The sequence below is a fragment of the Pithys albifrons genome, chromosome 9 (genome assembly GCF_047495875.1).
Source record: "Pithys albifrons albifrons isolate INPA30051 chromosome 9, PitAlb_v1, whole genome shotgun sequence".
In the NCBI taxonomy this organism is placed as follows: domain Eukaryota; kingdom Metazoa; phylum Chordata; class Aves; order Passeriformes; family Thamnophilidae; genus Pithys; species Pithys albifrons.
The window spans coordinates 9,709,336-9,728,362 of record NC_092466.1 but is presented as its reverse complement, the minus strand read 5'-3'; the positions used below and the strand labels follow the sequence as shown (position 1 = coordinate 9,728,362).

At 42.8% G+C, this 19,027-nt stretch overlaps 1 protein-coding gene across 17 annotated transcripts in view; it reads left to right on the top strand.

The window, feature by feature from the left end:
• The window catches only part of TCF7L2 (transcription factor 7 like 2), a 175,520-nt gene that overhangs the window by 50,747 nt on the left and 105,746 nt on the right, over window positions 1–19,027 (top strand). For all 17 annotated transcript variants that reach the window (XM_071563080.1, XM_071563077.1, XM_071563078.1 and 14 more), the window contains exon 4: window positions 12,554–12,655. In XM_071563080.1, coding sequence (XP_071419181.1) covers window positions 12,554–12,655 — 102 coding nt within the window. The remainder of the gene's footprint in view (window positions 1–12,553; window positions 12,656–19,027) is intronic.

Sequence of the window (19,027 nt, the reverse complement as noted above, 5' to 3'; positions counted from 1 at the left end):
TCTTCAACCTCAAGTACTTATAGAATATAAGTGTCCACAATAAGATTATAAAATGTTGTAAGACTGGAGCCTTTGCTTTCCCGGCTGTTCAGTAAATACGCTGTGTCTCTTGGATGTGCCCTGAGGCTCAGAAACCTGAGGCCTGCCCACATCGTGAGTTCTACTTTCCTCCTTGCAAAGTGCCTCTGGCTACTGGAGCTGTCGATGCAGCCCCCTCCACCCCCCGCCCTGCTAAGAAAAAGCCTTTTTTAATCCCTTTTTTTTTAAGACAGCTGTACAGCTGTAACAAACCTTGAATGCCTACTGAAGGCTGAAACCTAAAATATTTATTTGGCACTTGTGGGTCCAGGGCCCTTGGCACAGGTGTATGAAGGCTCCAGTGCTGCCAGTTTGGCTGTTGTTCTGCCTGTGGGGCCATAAGGGACTGATGGTGTGCCCCCAGTCCTTGTCCTGAGCTTCTGGGGGGACCCCTTGGTGTCTGAGCTGCTGCCCCAGCTCCTGGGTTGAGCCTTTGGCTTTCAGGGAGCATCCCATATGGCATCCCCTAGGTGAGTGCTCCATTGAAGTGACTCCTGGGTGGTTTGAGGCTGGGCTGCCATCCCAGAGCCCTTCCCAGGGAATTCTGCTCTCTTCTCTTTCACTGGCTTGCAATACCCTCAGCTCTTGCACTCCTGCAAAGGCACAGTGTGAGCTGGTGTCCAGCTCCCAGGATTTAGTAGTAAACAGGCATCACTGTGCCAGCTCCAGGAGGGTGAGTGGCTGTACATCCCTCTTTTGCTTGGGAGTGGGGAGTTTTGTAGGCATTTCCTAGCCAAGGGATCTGCCCCTCTCCTGGACAGCCCTGCTCTCTGCATCCCTCCCTCCCCATGGCTTAGCAGGAATGTGTCCAATCTTGGGGAGAGTTCCCATAGGGAGAAGGGCATTTGCTGATTTTATCAGGGTATGGGGTTGAAGCTGTTCTGTGTTTAACTCTGTATGAAACCTGATTTACCATCCTCGGAGGAGATTTTGCTCCTTTTTACAGTCAAATACGTCTTTCTGCTCAGCGGATTCCTTTAAGTGGAAGTTGGTTTTCTTGTTTTCTTCTTCTAAGTTTATTTTTTTTTTTGCACATTAATATTGAGAGTGAACATACATACATGAGCAGACTTAAGAAACACTCTGTTTCCAAACCTTGGTTCTTTAAATAAATAAATATAAAAGTTGCCTTGTGGGCCAGCCAGTTCAAAATGCCTGCACTATATTTAGCAACAAGAGCAACATTTTCAGCTATTTGCAGATTTTTACGCTCAGGGCTGCTCTGATGACTCCTTTGTTTTAACTTTGGGGCTGTGGCCATGAAAGTGTGACAAATGCAGATCTGGGAGCGCGGGCGTGTGGTGTCTGCGGGCTCCACTCCCCACGGCCATGAGTTGGGTGTTCGCTGCCGGATGAAGCAGCAAAGCAACCCTCACCTCTCCAAAACAAACCTCTTCCACAACCACAAGAATTTGGCACATGGGGCAGAGTCCTCCAGGACATGAGCTATTGCAGAGCTGCCGGTGCCCTTCTCCCTGGGACAGAGGCCCCCTCCCAGACAGTGTTTCTACAAGGATTTTTTTAAAATTCCAATTTTTTTTCCCTTCCTGCTTCTCTTCCACCCACACTTGCAGAATTAAAATGCAGGCTTATGCATGTTGCATTTTCCCTGTGCAGCTGAATTTTTTTTTTCTTTTTCAATAGATAACTGGAACAGTGTATTATTTCAATTAGCTCTTCAAAAAAGGGGGTTTTCCTTTTTTGGTTTTTTGTTTGTTTGTTTTACAATTTCTTCAAACTGAAAGGATTAGTTTGTGTTAGTACATTGTGCTGTTTGACTTTCATTTCTAGTCTCTTTAGCTCAAGGAGTGGATATGGTAGTGTAGTTTTTTGAATGAGTAAAATTTATCTCTGAAAAAAAAAGCCCCACATTTCTTCAAAACTTCTATTAGTATATTTTGTGCATCTTACGATTGCAAAGTATGCTAGTACAACAAAAGTTGCTTACATTTAATTCCTAGCCTCTTGTTACTTGAAAACTCAATGTGCTGTTCTTGGAGGCAAGCCACACTTTCTTTGGATTTTACAGGAGTTGGGCTTATTCTCATTGGGGTGTTCTCTAAATCAAGCTAAAATTGGAGTGGCCTTTAAATCAGGGAACAATAATGTATAATGGTGTCAGTTTGTTTTAACATCTTTTCTGTCTGCATCTCCTTTAAGTAAAAACAACATTTTATTTGTTCTTGAGGACGAGTTTGTGTGGCTGATGATTCAACTAAAGATATTTTTAACATACTTCATTTAAATACCATAAATGCATATTGCATTGTTTTGGTGGTGCTGGAGGAAACCAGAAAATAAATACATGGTGTGGCTGCCCAGGAACAAGAGGTGACAGCACAGATTTAGTGAATGCTTCATTTGTTTCATTTTGCTTTCATCCCAAATGATTCACTCAGTCCTCTGCCTAAATATAATTCTTCCTACTTAGCCAGGAGTCAGCTTTCCCTCTGGACAGATGGGGTGTCTTTTCCATGGATCAGGCAAACCTTCATCTTTGCCTCTTCTAACGGGCAACTGAGATGTCCAGTTTGTGTTTGGAAAGAAAATGGGTCCCAGCAGTCTTGAAGTCCTCACAGATTAGTGCTGTCAGAGAAAAAAAAAAAGTAGAATTATTGATAGGGTAAACAACTGGTGCCGAATCCTGGAAGGGAGCGTTTCTTTCCCGGCTCTCTAGGAGGGATTTGGAAAGAGCCATAATCCTGGGTTAGGAGTAATTTGTTACAGCAAGATGATACTTGAGTGGCAGGAGGATTCTGGCGGAGGGTTTTATTCAGAGGAGTAGCTGGTCTCGCAGAAGGTCAGTCTGACACTAATCCTACCCCAGCCCACAAGTTTTGTTTCTCAGCCAGCGCAATTAGCTGAGAGGACTCTCAACCTCCTTTACATCTTTGAAAGACATCTCCACACATCTGAGCTAAAAGATTATGGCAAGGAATGTGGAGCAGGACATGATGCAGTGGAAAGTTGTTTTGTTTTGTTTTTCCCAAGGCAGGCTTTCTGAAAAAGAAAATAACCTCAACAGCAACCTTCCCAGTTACTCCTAGGAGGTCAGAATATTACTGGCTCCAGTTTTATCTCCAGGACTTTTTCCTGAAGTTGCCTTAAGGTTACATTTTTGAGTTAACTTTAAAAAAAAAAAAAGACAAAACTTACCACCCCTAGGGAAAGAGAATTTTGCAAGTTCTTGGTTTTCATGAGGGTTTGAAACCCTTGGAGCCATTTATTCTGCAGTTACCTCTTGTTTCATTGAAGGCCCAATCACACATGGAAACCACAAGGGAGGCGACAGGAAATTTGGTATGAAGTTTTCTGGGTTTACTATAGAGTGGCTCCCGGCAGTTCACCCAGAATTGCTACATCGACAGGAATTTTTGTGGTAGTGATGAGAGTCATGAGTTTCACTTACCCAAGTGTGGGAGAAAACATGACTCTCTCAGTGAAACCCTGTTAGGCCAGTAAGAGCAAACTGCTAAATTCTGCTGTAGCATCTTTACCCAGGGATCCCACCCACCTGTACCACCTGCTCACAGGCTCACAAGACCTGAGAGGAGAATTTGGATCAAAGAGTGAAGACCACCTCCAATCCCCCCATCCCCCCAAATCAGGGAAGTCTGAGTGGTACCTCTGGAAGGGGATGCGCCTCACTGAGCATCCTTCTCCTGTCTCATCCCTGTCACGCATCTGCTGGCCTTTGATCACTGGAGGTGCTGAGCACTTCATAAAACAACCCTTTTTTGACTGCAAGAGATGTTACGAAGAAATTCTTTCTTTGTGAGGTGGTGAGGACATTGCACAGGTAGCCCGGAGGAGCTGAGAATGTCCCATGCCTGGAAGTGTTCCACACCAAGCTGGATGAGTCTTGGAGCAACCTGGACTAGTGGAAGGTGTTCCTGCCAACAGAAGGGGAAAGAAACTAGATAATCTTCAAGATCCCTTCCAACACAAACCATTCTGTGGTTCTATGACTGATCCAGGACAGACTTGCACAAAGATAGGCCTGTTTATGTCTGTTTTTTTTTTTTCCTTCGTGCACATGCATGCAGTGGAAAATGGTACCAATTCAGCAGTCATTTAACAATCTGGTCATGTAGAGTTGGATTTCCTGATGGGCATCACCACCAGGGTACTGGAGGAGTCTGGTTGATGCATCCCATAATTAGGAAACATGTAACTCCTGTTCCAAACTCCAAGCAGCGGGAAGTGAGGGAAAGATGGGGAAGGATTTGGAGGGCCTCTTTTATTCTTGACACCACTGTGCAGTCCTGTGCTACAGATCCACGTGGTGCAGTGAGAGGGGAGCAGGACAGGGCAGACATGTTCTGCAGTAATAAAGCAGAACCAGGTTGGAGGACCACTAAGCACTGTTATTTTGAGTTATGTATTTATTTGTTTAGTTATGTATTTATTTGGATTTTACTTGTTTATTTTGTTTTTGTTAGTTTTGGTATGGATTTACTTTAAAAATATATTTTCAAAACTTAAAGTTACAGCCCCTTCTTTAGAAATGGAGCTGTGCTTTTACCAGAGTTGGAAAATTTTAAGGGAGGCAAGGTTCCCCTGGAGCAGCTCTTCTGTTACTGTGGAGGTAGTTCAGTGCTGTGATCTCCCTCTGACATGCTGTCAGATATCTTTACTGTCTTGATTTAATGGGGAGGAAAGGAATTATATTTTATAGACCATAAAATGCATTCTTGGACTTCATGCAAACACTGGTTACCAATTGTTCTTTCACTCTCTGGGAGATTGCCAGGATGAGAAATTAAATGTGTGTCTATACATCAAATTGTTTGGTGAGTCTTGAAGGCTGGTTTAACTTTGTTGAGCTTAAACAAGACTTTCTTGAGATTTCATGAGTGTCCCTATTCCTTAACTAATGTAAACTCTATGCTTGAGTGCAACAAAACAGTTTGCAGAGAAAGTCTGAACAAAGTAGCTTGAAGATGAAGTTGAATTTTTTCCTGGCTTAAAGTAAGTAGATAAAATGCTTGTTCTTGTTCCTTGACTGAAATTATGCTTTTATTTGTGGGTGTCTTTTGGAACAGCACTTTGTAGGCATCCAAATAGTCCTCAGCCAGCCTACTGAATTGTGCAGAGAGGACTTTGTGGGGTCTTTCAGATTAAATGTGAAAAAAGTAATGGTGCTTTCCCAAGTTCCACCCAGGATTGAGAAATACTGCCTGCAGTTACTTTGCAGAGATACCATGTGAACTGCAGAAAGTAATGCTGTACTTCTATGTCACATGAACATTCTTCCTCTTATAAAGCTAAAAAAAATTATTTTGAATTCCTGCAGTAGTGATTAACCTTTGCTTTGCTTCTTTATGCTTGGTGTCAGTATCCTAGAACCTTAACTGTAGCCACCAACCTTGCCTTCATTAGAAGCAAAACACTGTTTTACTTCAGTATTTCAGTAGAACTAATGGCAGGAATGTTTTTGATCCATGTTAAGAATGAGCAAATAATTATCTGAATTTGCTTGAACTTTCATAGGCAATAATTTTAAGGAAGTTTCTGATTATTTTCTGTAACTCCCTTCCCCAGCAGCCTCCTCTGCACCCTTATCACTGTGTACAGAAAACCCATGTAAGCAGAGGTGATGTGTGGCAGTGCTGATGGGATGTAGCTGTTTTATTGCATCTCATCTGGGGTGTGGGAGAGGGGCTGTGAGTGTTGTGAGGGCACCGAGCCCGGTGATTAGGTCTGAAGAAAGCAATGGATCTGGTGCTTCTGGGATGTTCCCCTACTCCCTCATCTCCAGTGGGTCTGACTGCTCACCCAGGAGCAAACTGCAGTTGATGAGCTGCCAGTGGGGCTCAAACTATTTCTTTGCGCCTTATTCCACCCCAAAACGGACATCTGTTTTACCCATTGCCTTAAGTTGCTCTGTGCCTTCAGTGACGCGGTTCCAGGTCCCAGGGTTTGTGCTTTCAGGCATCCCTCCTTGGAGATAATCTTGAACTGTTTAATCACTAACACATTTGTGAAACTTGCATCCTATGCAAGGCTTGGCATCTCCTTTTTTCTGCCCTAGCAATGTGACAAAGGCACAGGCAAAGTACTGAAATGGGCAACATATTCCTTATGTCAGGGACTCTTGTGTCTTACTGGAAAGGAAGGAGACAAGGTCACTTGAATTATCAATAATGGGGAAATTCAAGGCACTACACTGATGCCAGTGCTGGTGATTAAATGACATTTTAAATTTTGAAGAGAACTTAGTGCCCTATGTGCATGTGCCTGTGCAGGTACATCAGTTCCTGGGTTTTGTGCCACTTTTTTCGTATTTGTGTATTTTATTTAATAATTTATTTTTGCAGTGTTGCAGTAGTTTTAGAGGGTGATGTCAGTAAAAAAAAATAGAGCAGAGATATGTGATAAATACTTGATGTTTTACAATTCCATGCTTTAATTTCTTGAGTGCTGTGGGGAAATCTGTGTGAAAAGGATCGGTCTCCTTGAAATCAGCCTCGCTGCTTTCATTTTGAGCAGCTCCCCTGTGCCTCGTCGTGGTGCATTACATATTCTGTAGAAGGACTGAACATCGTGGGTGGTGTCTATTACTTCTCACAGAAAAAATTCCAGACATTGCAGATCTGCAAGAAATAGGAGGCCCTTTTAAAGTTCCTTCAGCAATCTCCTTCAGCTATTTAAAATGAATCCCTGAGATTTTGCTCTCATATGGTACACCTCTACAAACAAGGTGATAACTGAAGACCAAAAATAAGAGGTTGAGTTAAATTAAGCAATGGAACAGAAGCTGAAGGTTTACATTTAAATCTTCAGAGGCTTTGCTTTCTAATTTAAGTGGGAACACTAGTAAGTTGCAGACCTTTCTTTGTAGGTACCAACATGAGTATCCTCTTGTAACTATTTTTCTTGTTCACAGAGAGCAATTATGGTCTTGTTAAGCTCTATCTGTGTTCCTGTCATCTTCCCCATAAATATCAGCCCTTCCCTCAGCATTGGGCTCTCCTGTGTTTCTGCTGGATTATCTCTGGTTAAAATTTGTCCAGATGCTCCCTCCCAGAACAGCTGCTAACTAAATATCCGAAAAACTCCCAAGCTTCAAGTTGACTTCCAGATGTGTACTTCTATGCGATTCTTCAATCCTGGTCAAGGGAGAGACTCACAGAAAAACTAGGTTTGGGATTATTTCTATTTGGCATCCAGAAAGAAAGCACAGACTCTGAAGGTGGAGGTGTGGTCTCATGGTTAGAGCAGATATTGGAGATCCGTGGCATCAAGCTGACTCCAGGAGTTCTGCTCCTGGTTGTTTCAGTTCCTGGGAGCTAATAAGCACCAGCTGCAGGAAACCTGACCTGGAAAGTGTTGTGTGGCTTTCCCACTGTTTGAAAATACGTTTTTTTTTTCTTGTTGCGTTATGTATTTATATGCTGTAGGACATCCCTTCTAGGGCTTTCTAGCAGTGAAAACAATAGCGTGACAAGGGGGCAGGTCCAGGTTGGACACTGGTGCAGGAAACACCTGTGAGCTCAGTGCCATCCTTTCCATCATGGCCTCACTGCTGACAGCCCTGCCCAAGCAAGCAAGGCAGCTACTGGCCCCGAGTGAGAGTTTCCACCAAATTCCTCTAGTCCTGGATATGAAGTTCAGCAGCTTTTGACCAACTCTGCTGTAAAATTTGGGGAGAAGTGTGTGTTTATGTAGCCAGTGCTGAGGAAGGCAGCTGCTTTGGGTGGTATTTGGGGGGACAGATGAGCAGAACTGCTCCCAGTGGGTCTGTGCTTTGTGAGACCCTCTAGCTGTAGATGGGAGGTGTGGATGTGATGTGATGTTTGTAGGAATGGAGGATAGGGAGGTTTTTGGGTTTTAAGTTCCCTTTTACAGAAAAAAATCTGGACCATTCAAATAATTTGCCTTTTCCCTTGTGCTGACAATTTAACAGCCTTTTTAAAAGCTTTGGTTTCTCTCAAGTATGCTTGCCCCATACTTGTTTCAATTCTTGTGTGGAGGCCTGGAGCTTAACAATTATTTTGCTTAAGCTCTCTGAGACTTGCCATAAAACTTTTTTTAAAAAAACACACACATACTAATGATCCCCATCAGATCATATTGTTAAACAGGGAATAAAATACTTGCTCCAGGATGACATTATTTTGAAAAAATGTTAAAAGCAGGCCAGCAGAGCCCATTTCAACAGTTTGGCTCTGAAATAATTTGCACAGATTTGTTAGAGTTAATTTGTTGAAAAGTTCAGTGTTTGTACAGGCAAGTCCTAATTTCCACACTGAGACACAAGAAGCAGGAGAGGAGACTGAGCTGGTGTCCAGCATTTGCAAGAGCCGGATGGTGGGAACTTTCCTCCCTCCTACCCTTCTCCCCTGGTGCAGGAATTTAAAAACAGTGTCAGAAGGCTGGGAAAGTCAGCTTTGGATTTTTGTGGACTCCTTGCAAATCAGAGGAACCGTCTGGCTCAAATATGCATTTAGGGCCAAGAGAAAAGGATTTCCTGCTATTTAGTTGCTTGAGGAAGGAAAGGATTTACCTCTCCGCTGTAACAGGACTTAATTTTTCTCCATTTTAATAAGAATATTGTAGCATAGGGCAGCAGTAGTAAACCTGTGAAAGCAATCACGTCTCTCCCCCCTCTTCCCTCATGCTTCCCAACTCCCCCCCTGCCCAAGCATCCTCCTGTCACAGCTCCCAGCCCCAGCAATGGCTTGGCATCTCCCTCCACTGTGAAAGAGAGAGTTGTGGAGGGGGTGGCTGCTGCGACGTCGCTCCCTCGGACGGCTGCCGTGCTCAGCCTGCCATCTGGATCCAGTTAGCTCTCTCGGCAGTAGGGCTGAGTCTCATTTCCTCCAACCAGTAATGTTATATAGGCAGTGATCCTGTTCTGCCCTAACATAATTGAAAATTATGTGTATTGTAGACTCTCAGCGCTGAAATGTAGACTTGTAAAAATCTGTGGCTCAGGTAGCCTGTGGAGATTGAATTTGGCACACAATGAAGCTTTTATGTAAAGTAAGAATTATAAGCCACCACATCAATATTGTGTTACAGGCATGACAATTCTTGGATGAGGAGGCCTTGAGTCAGACTCGTCACCTTAAACAATGCTAATATTTCATACTTTATCAACTGGACTGGCATTTTGAAGCCAGCAAATAGGACTGTTTTTTCTTTTGCAAATGTCCTACCATTGAAGCTGTGGGTTCCTTAGCTTGTCACAGGCATTGGCTGTGGGCTCTGGCCCCCTCTGTTTATCTGACAGACGGAACATTTCGCCTTTGGCGGGTCTGGGATGCTTCTCTGGATCGTGGCCACTTGGTAGAGCTCATGGAAGTTTCTTTATCGACTCCCTGTGTGTTACTGCATTCTCTTGGGTCTGGTTATTTGATTTTATTTTGTCTCCCACTGGTGTTTTATCCACTGGTGGAAATGGAAGCTGTCCAGGTCTGTGCTTGTGTGCAAAACTGAACCTTCTGGGTTTGGACCAATCCCTGCTGGACTTCATGTGCCTGTCCAAGAGGAGAAACTGTTTGTGCTTTAGCCTTTGCACTGTAAGACTTCTTGGATCCTGTTTGGCAGGGGTGGGTAAGAGAAGGATTTTACTGAGAGTCCAGACTAAGGATTTAAAAGGAGAAAATGAAAGTGTAACAGTAGGATTTTCTGAAACGTTCATCTTGCCCTTGGGTCAGCCTGCTGTGGGAGCTGAAAGTATGTGCTGAGAGTACAGGCTCTTGTGGGATGAAGGTGGAGTGGGAGCAGCCATAGCTTCTTGCTCTGTTTCTTCTAACGGAGTTTATTGCTAGTAAAAGCCAGCAGAACTGACAGTCCTGAAGGCTTTGTAATCCCTGCAATAATTACTAACTGGATGAGGTCTGATGTGAGCTTGCCCCTGCTGCTTGTCAATGCCTCTGTCTGCCCTTGGGGCAGTCTCAGAGAAGCCCATGTGTTTCGGGGACTGTGTTTGAGGGCAGCTGCTAACCTGAGCTCCTTGTGGATTGTCATGGTTGTAAGGATATTCCAGGGTTGCTTGTGGCCATGGAATGGTTGTGGAAAAATAAAGTTGGTTGGTTTATTTTGGTGAGTAATGGCTTATCCATTTCCTGAAATGCCACTGTTTGAGCTGTCAGGTTCTTGTAGGGGCTTCAGCTGTAGCTTCTCACTCTTCATAGTAGTTATGGACTTTGAAGCAGTCATGTACCATGGAGCACACATCCTCTCAGGACGTTTTCCTTTGAAGAAGGGAAGAATTCTTCACTGGTTGGCTGGAAAATCTGAGAAAGCCAGGTAGTAACTGGGACCCATCAGGACCCTTTCTGCAAATCAGTGCAGCTCTCCTGTATCATGGTGTTTCAATTGCTGTCCAAGAAAACTGGTGGACTTATGAAAATGCAGCAGTTGACTTACTTCAGAGCGCCATCTGTAAATCTGAAATGTATCACATTTCCCCTCAAGTTAAAAAGCTTTCAGTTGGCTTAGGTTTTGGGTCCATTTCCTGCACACTTGAGTTGCATTTTTATGCACTTTTTTTAAACCACAAAGGGTTAGAAAGTTGCTTTTACATCATCTCAACTTTAAAATTTATGTTGTGGTCACATATATTGAAGAGCAGGGATTTGATGCAAGTGATCAAATATCTGGAGACTTACAATTGAGTTGTAAGAGTTAGAAATGTTGCTTATGGGTAGACTAGTTCTGGTTTGTTTGGGTTTTATTTCTTGTTTTTAAGAAGTGCTGAAACATTCTGGTCCACATTGCACAAATCCCAAATGTGAAGATGAATAAAAACAAGACTTCTTGGAACTTGAGGAACTTGTATGGGGCACGAATCCAGAGTATGGGTTTGTTTATTTGCATTCCAGTAGCTCAGAAAACTCAGGCCCTCCAAGCGATGGGAATTGGTAATACATCCTCCCACTGATTCCTGCTTTTTGGGCACCTCCGTGCCCAGAGTCTTGCAGCAAACAGGCCTTGCATATGAGCAAATGTTTTGCATACGTGAGCAAATGCGATAGTGATGTGCTGAAAGCATGGAACCAGATCTCCTTCCTTCCTTCATGGAGATTAAGATACAGCTTCCGTTTTTGTCTGGGGTGGCAGTTTGTGTGTGGTGGTTCTTCAAGATTACTCTTACAAAAAAAAAAGGAATGGGTAAACATAACTAGATATTTTCTAGGAATAGATCTGTCAGGTCAGCCAGAGTCTAGTACTAAATAGGAGCTTCTGCAGTGGCCTGATCGATGCTTACAGCTGCTTTTCTTGGTTCTGGGAGGGGACTGAAGGTATGTGACTGTACACATTTCTTCCAATGTGATACAGGGCTTTTAGAGGTCATGTATTAACCTGTATGCCTAACTGGGATGGTGCAGCACCGTGCAGAGAAAAGCTGGGGCTGAAGTTATATTTAGACATATGGCACACAAGTCTGTTTGGGCTAACTAGTTTCCTTGTGGGCTTCCTCTTGTTCCCTTGTTTGGAGTCAAGAACTTCTGGCTACCAGCTTGAGACTTCACATGTGTAGTGGAAGCCTTGAGCTCTGCTGTGAGGTCCAGCTGAGGTGCCATGGCTCCTCCAGTGAGATACAGCGAGAGGATGTGCCTGAGATCAGAAGTTTTAGACAGTACTTGGTGTTGGTTAAATCTGTGGGAACAGTCTGCTCCTTCTTGAAGAGTAGCTAAGCTTTTCTTGCTTTTGGATCAATACCCCCTTATACTGCAGACTTGCCATCTATGTGTATTCAGTCTATGTCCTGATGACAGTGACATAAAGAAGTTGTGGCTGTCCCTGAGCTCTTGGCCATTCCAGCTGGCACCAGGCTGTGCTCTTATCTTGGACATCAGCAATGGGACAGCTTACTAAGTTTGGCCTTGTAATTGAGTAACTTACACTGTGCAAGTCCCTTAAGGGCTGTCTGACAGAAGATAAGCAAGAAGAAAATGGTCCACGATGACTTCTAGAAACAGTGAAAAGTAGAGAAAATAGGTGCTAAGACCCAGCAGTGCTGAGTCACTGTGGGATAGACCTCTACCTTTGGGGCTCATACAGCACTGGGAAGCAGGAGCAGTTGACATGATGCATTTGTTCAAAGAAGGCTGACGGCCCATTCAAAAATGAGATCATATTCTTTACCAATGATATGTGTTTTCCCCCTTCTGAGACTGATATCCACCTTCCTCTCCTTTGTCCCATCCACTCCATGGTTATGCTATTTTGTTTCTGTGTGGGTTTTGTTCTTACAGATTTGTTATGATTAGTAAAATCAATGTAATAATGTCTTTGCTGTTTTTTTTCTTATTCCTAAACTGTAATGTAGTGATATGAATTGTTAGTTCTGCATAGATTTTGTCTTCATAAACATGTAAAGTTGTCTTAATTTTTGTTTCAGTTCCCTGCATAAGTTTTAATTTATACTTTTTATCCATGTTACCTAAGATTTGTTATTTTTTTTGCCTTTCTTTTCTGAACTCATTTTTCTTTCCCCATTTTTGTTTCCTCCATCCAGTATCTGCAGATGAAATGGCCACTGCTTGATGTTCAGGCAGGGAGCCTTCAGAGTAGACAAGCCCTCAAGGATGCTAGGTCTCCATCTCCAGCACACATTGTTGTAAGTAAACACAGAAAGATGTTCTTCCTTTGTGTTTTTTTTTAAACAACTAAAAAAGGCATTTGACATTAATGGCATTGGTTGTCATCAGTTTTCTTTTACATAAACTAAAGGAGAAATACCTCAAAATAGACAAAATCCCTAACAAACCCATGGTAAAAGGAAGAAAGAAATTTTTTACCACTGCTCTGTTTATGAAATTATCATCCGTGTGCCTTGCAGGAGAGCAGGGAGTCAAAAATACTCTAAATGTACACACCCCAGAATTACTTTGTGGCAGTGAAGTCCAGTGAGGCTGGTTTACACATCTGACAATATTGAAACTGAAGAGACCATAGAGACAGTCTAGAAAGCGTTACAAAAATCAAAACCAAGCCTGTAACTAAAAGAAGTCTTTTCTTATTGCAAAATCTTGAATGAAGGTTTGTGAGAGTTTGTCAGGATTTTACCTGGGTGAAGGCTCAACAAAGCACATGTATCTTTGTGTTGTAATGACTTCTCATTTAGTATAAAAAGTGTTATCGAATGTTGACTCCTACCTGCAAAATATAAAACTCTTTTTACAATGAGTATCACTTTTTTAAATAGCTTTATTTATTAAGTTCTAACAAATTCTCTATTCTTGATGAATTTTTCTTGTGCTTCTATTGTAAAAACAATGTTGAGTTTGTAATGCTTGGTACAAATTTGCATGAGAGGGGGTTTTATTTTACTTTCTAAAATAGCAGCCACAGAAGGAAATTGTTTGTGTATATGGTGATATGCAAGAGAGGTGATATGCAATGGCCCATCCTCACCCATAGGCAGTGTCAATGCTGTCTCTTGTTAAGGACCATCCTAGCTCTGACTGTTCATCTGGGAAATTTACCTCTGGAGAAGTTGTCATGTAGTGGGTTAGAATATTTCTTCTGAAGTAATTCAACATCAAGCTTTACATGAATCTTTTTCTACTATTTTGTAACCACTGAGTGATAAGGAGAATCCCAGGGAAAAAAACATTGCTTGTTCTTTATCTTTTACTTTACAGTCTAAAGCTGACATATCTGGTAGATCATCCAAGGCACATACTGGTTTCATTAGAAATCTTGAATCATACCAAACAATTTTGAGGAGCTTCTTTTTTCATTATTGTCCCTTTAAATTGAGAATTGTCAGCCCTTTATTATGAGTGTTATAAAAGAAAAAAGTCTTGTAGGATTCACAGCGTCTAAACTATCCCTCAATCCATCAGAGAGCAATTGGAACAGGACTGCTATTTGCCCAGTTGATATCTAGTACTGAATGCTTCACTCTTTCAGAATGATTTTCCTTTTCCTTCCCTGGGCTGTCACTGGAGGAAGAGATCAGAGAAAAGTTGTGTTTATTCAGAAATCTATAGTCATCAAAACCGTATAATCTTATTCTTAATGAGAAATGAATGAGAGTTGTTTTTTTAAACTGCTGTGCTAAAGGAATGACATGGGATGGTAACATTCCTGGGCTCTGAGGCTATTGTGGTGGCTTCAGGCTCATTGAAGGTGATGGAGAGGGAGCAGGAGGAGTCTCCTGGCTGGTTGCAGCCTGGGGTGGCAGGCTGAGTTTAGTTGGGATCACCTGACTTCCTGGTGCTGAGCATCCACTGTCCTGAAGCCTCTTGCTGCTCAAGGAGAGCAGGCACTTACTTTTAAAAACAGAAGCAGCTTATCCTGCACAGAGGGGTTGATTGTGGTCATGGCTCCCCTGGCCCTCTCCAGCACTCCATCGAGGGGTGGGCAAGGTGAAGACAAGTGGTCAACAAAAATACACAAAAAAGGGTTCAAAAATTGCCATCATTTTGGGAAATGAAGCAAAACCTGCTTCCCCAGGGAGACTGAGGCTGATCTGCTTTGTATTTTGATCATTTATGGGGTTCTTATGGGTCTCTTTAAAAGCTGTTTCACTCTGCTATTCAATAAAAAGCATATTTACCATAGCAACCACTTAGGCCATGAGGAACATATACTACCTCTGAGATGGAGGCCACCTTCGAAAGAGCCACAGCTGGCATTTGTAATGTGATCTTTTGTGCTACTTACAATGTTGGAGGCAGAGGAGGGAGCTGGGGGGAGAGCAGTGGGGTTTTGGTGGGGAGGGAGGTTCTGCAAGGTTTAATGTTTATTTCTAGCAGCAAACTGTTTTGCCTTGTTCTGTTAAAATACATAAATAAAGGGCAGCTTTTTCCACCCTTTTTCTTGGCATCCACCCCAGGCCACATTAATTTTGTGGAGTGAAAATGGTCTTATTTTTTGGTAAATAAAGTTAGAGTGGGTAATGGCATTCGGGGGAGATGAAGTGGCTGCAGATGCCAGTTGGCCTGGGATGTGTCAGGCATCTCTGGTGTCCCCACTGCTGCTGCTGTGCCTGCCCACAGCACCTGGAACCTGACTGCTCTTGCATGAGGCACTACACCTATTTCTGCATTTGTGAAAAAGCAATTAATCTTTTCATGGAATAATGAGGGATATTTCATGGGCATGCTGATGTTCTGTGCAAGTATAATATGTAGGGATACAAACTGGTTTGCTGCCCTCATTGCTGTGTCTTGCTTATCCATCAAGTGTACCTGTGCAAGTTTTTCATCTTTAAATCAGTTGGACTACCCTGAAGATCTGTAGGAAAATGCTAACACCTGCAAAACACTTCTTATCTTTCCCCTATATCTGAAATCAGAATTTGATGCTAATTTTTATAGCTGGATTACACAGAGAGGAAAAAAGAGTGTGGAGGCTTTTTTTTTTTTCCCCTTTCGTTTTTATTCTCGCCCCCCTCTCGCCCCCCTCTCGCCCCCCTCTCGCCCCCCTCTCGCCCCCCTCTCGCCCCCCTCTCGCCCCCCTCTCGCCCCCCTCTCGCCCCCCTCTCGCCCCCCTCTCGCCCCCCTCTCGCCCCCCTCTCGCCCCCCTCTCGCCCCCCTCTCTCTTTTTTTTTCTTTTTTTTTTCCCTACCTCTTCCCTTATTTTCCCCCTTTTTAACGCTCTTGCTTCTCAGCACTTGGCTGTGACAACCACAAGCTCCATGTCAGGGCTACAGCCATTACACCCTGCTCTGATGAAACTCCCCTTAGGAGTTAGGCTTAATGACTCAAGGCTGTATAACATGACCATCCATAACATCCTTAGTAAAATCTGTACTGTTTGTCAGCCTTCCTACTTTCAGATTTGTTTAAGAACATTAAGTTAAGGCTACAACAATTGAAGCAAAAGACCAGCATGAATAATTTGGCTGGATTGCTGCCCCCAGTGCAAAGGGCTGGGTTAATACTGTGTTTTCATGGTGCTTGAGAGAGTCTCCAAGGCCCATAATGAGAAACAGAATATTAAACTGAAATTACGTTCAATATGTCTTGAGGAAGGTACAGCATGAGGCTCCATTTAAGACCAATGCATTTATTTGCATCTTGCTCTTGCACAGTCATGCTGCTTATCTGTGTCCAAAGGTGAAAGAAAACAGGGGGGAAAATTGTTTTAATAGTACACTATTAAGCTTGCTAGGTCAAAATTTTGAATGCAGCCTGTAGATAGTACTGTTATGAGGCTGGGATGTTTTTAAAGTGGTTTTATGGTTATTTTCCCTCCTTTTTTCTGACCTTTGATTTCATTGAAGGTATTAAGACTTTGTAAAACAGTTTTAGTAGGAAGTTTTGGGTGTAAAGTGCACCCCAGTGGGGTGTCTTCTCAGGGCGGGTAGGGTCCTAGTTATCATGAAATTCCATGTTGAGTGTGCACCTGGTCAGATCCACGTGTGTGGTGATGAGAGATGGGTGCCCTGAGAGTAGGATTCTCCTGTGAACCTTTTCTGTTGCAGTGTGGACAGACAAGGGAATATGAGCATGGTATGTCTGCACAAGCATCTCTGAAATCTGCTTGCTGCAGCAATCACGCCCCTTTAAAGGCTTTTTTATCTGTGTGCATTCCTATAACCTTAAGGAGAAAACCAGTGCTGCTTTTCCTTGTTCTTTGCAAAGTAAATACTCTGACTCAGCCATAACCTGTTTTGGGCAAGAATGTGGGTGATTGACTAGTCCTGGGATCCTGCCTCCTGCAGGCTGTACAAAGACTTGCTTTTACCTTCCTTTGTACCAGACAAAAGTATTCAGAACCCAAAATGATGGTGACTTGGTAGGATAAATTTCTTATAAAACAGTTAAAGGTTTAAAAAATTCCTGCATTTTGAAGTAAATGTTACTCTCCTTTGGGGAGAGGACTTCCAGTACTTTTTGGCCTGGGTTTTCTAGTATGTAATGAACTCAGTCATGTTCTAGGCTGAATCCCCAAGAACAAAGAATCACTGTGCAGTAGTGTTATCTAATTTTTTAATAATTTTTTCTTTTTTTTCTCCTTAAGAAAATAAAAATGTGTTTTCAAAACATACAACAAGCGAAACTGAAGGCAAAACCATCTGAAATGTACTGAGTGTTCTCAGCTGTTTTGATACTCATGGACTGCTGGGTGGTTTGGAGAGATCAGAATTTTTTTCCCCCAGCAACTGGAGTTGAAGCTGCACAGTCTGCCCTGCGTGGTCCCTAATTTCTTTATCTTATATAGTTTGTACTTGTGCACTTCTAAAAAAACACCGCAAATATCTACAACTAGGAGTTTTATCTTATCTAGATTTTAAAATGCACCTACAGTGTGGCAGAAGTGACCACAGGCCAGAAGGGAGGTGCATCAAGATGTGTGTGTGGTCCTGTATGTATGGAGCCACTTGCAAGTGTAATCTTTCAACTTCCACTCCCAGGCCCCAAGAGGACTTTTAAAGCTCCTGCCTTTTTTGTCTTTAGTATTCTGCTGTAGGGAACACTGTTCTTCCTCTGCAGTAACCTTTTGAGATGTTCTTGTATTCCAGGCCATGTATGCCCATGATAGAACATCCTTTTCCCTCCCTAGGGATCTGCAGGGTGATAAGGAACATGGTGGTAGTGTGGGTGAAAGGGCTTGGGTGGGCATCATTCATGTCAGTGCCTGGTATTAAGAGGGATACATGTGTGGGAAGGAGGAGAGGGCTGTGTGTCTGAGCTGTGTTGGTACCCAGTCAGTCCCTGATGGATGGTAGGTCACACCTTGGTACATGGAGCCGTACACAGATCCCTGAGACTCACTCTGCAGAAATACCCAGGCAGACTTGACTGGAAAGCTCCTTTAGTGACTCTCCTTTTTAAATGCTCTATACTTTATTTGGCTAATTACTCTGGCACTTGTAAAGTAAACAAAATGTTTCATTAATACATGCCCAAAAGTGTGCAAACGTCCAGAATTTTTGGAGCTGCATGGAATTAAGCCACAGAACAAATTAAACTTGCTGAGAGTTTTGTGGCTAAATCTTTCACCACTAATTTCTTTTTTCTTTTTTTTTTTTTGTTGGAAAGGGTTGTGTTTAAAGAAGTCTGTGTACAAACCAGACTGTTTAGGGCTAAGTATAGAATTCACCTACCAGCAGCCCAATAAAATTATTTTGGATGGATTCTTATAACACACACCCATTATATTTGGTGCCCATTAAATACAAATGGAAGCCTAGTGCTTGGTTTGAGTAGAACACAGAAGAAATGTGGGCTCCTTTAAAGTAATTCACTTGGTAGTTTGGTATGTTTGCAAAATAGTTCAGACTTCAGGGGTTTGCCCTTGTGCTTATGACACAATGTCCGTCCTCTCAACTCCTTTGCTCTGAGACTGGGAAAATGTGCAGGCTTGTACCTCTTAACTGTGAAGTGAGCAGGAATTTAATGCTTCTGCAAACATCAGTCAGCACTGAAGCACCTTCAGAAGACACCTTGGGACTGGATTGGCAGCTGGGATGAATTGTTATGCTTGGTTGTAGTCAGGAGATCTGTGAGTAGCTCCAAGAACTCTGAAGTATTTGGATGCTGGGATATTTCAGCTGTGAATAAATGCTGTAAAATGTATTGTACTGCCAGCCCCAATTGTTCTAGGATCATGAGTCAGGCCTCAAAAGATCATGAGGATTTGAGGGGGGTGGGTGTTGTGTGTTGTTTTTGTTTGTTTTCTGTTCTTAAATAATACATTTTATATTCTCTTCATTTGTTCTGTTTCCTGAGCCTGCAGGGTATATTCTGCTCATACTCAAACTTTTCTCTACAGCAGTTCAGGAGCTTGCTGTGTGCTCTAAGTGGAGGCTGAGGTTCTTTCCCTAAGCACTTGACTTCAAGGGTACCACACCTTGAAAAACAGCAAGGCTGTAAAATTGTAGGAGTTAGCAACCCTAGGCATTGCTCCAGGAGAAGGCAGCTCAGTAGGGGTGTTATGATATGCTCAGTGCAATCTGTTAAGCATCTATTTCTTGTGAATCACCTGATTGGACTTCGGGAGAATCTGGTCCTTGGTGCTGGCAAAGGCTCTG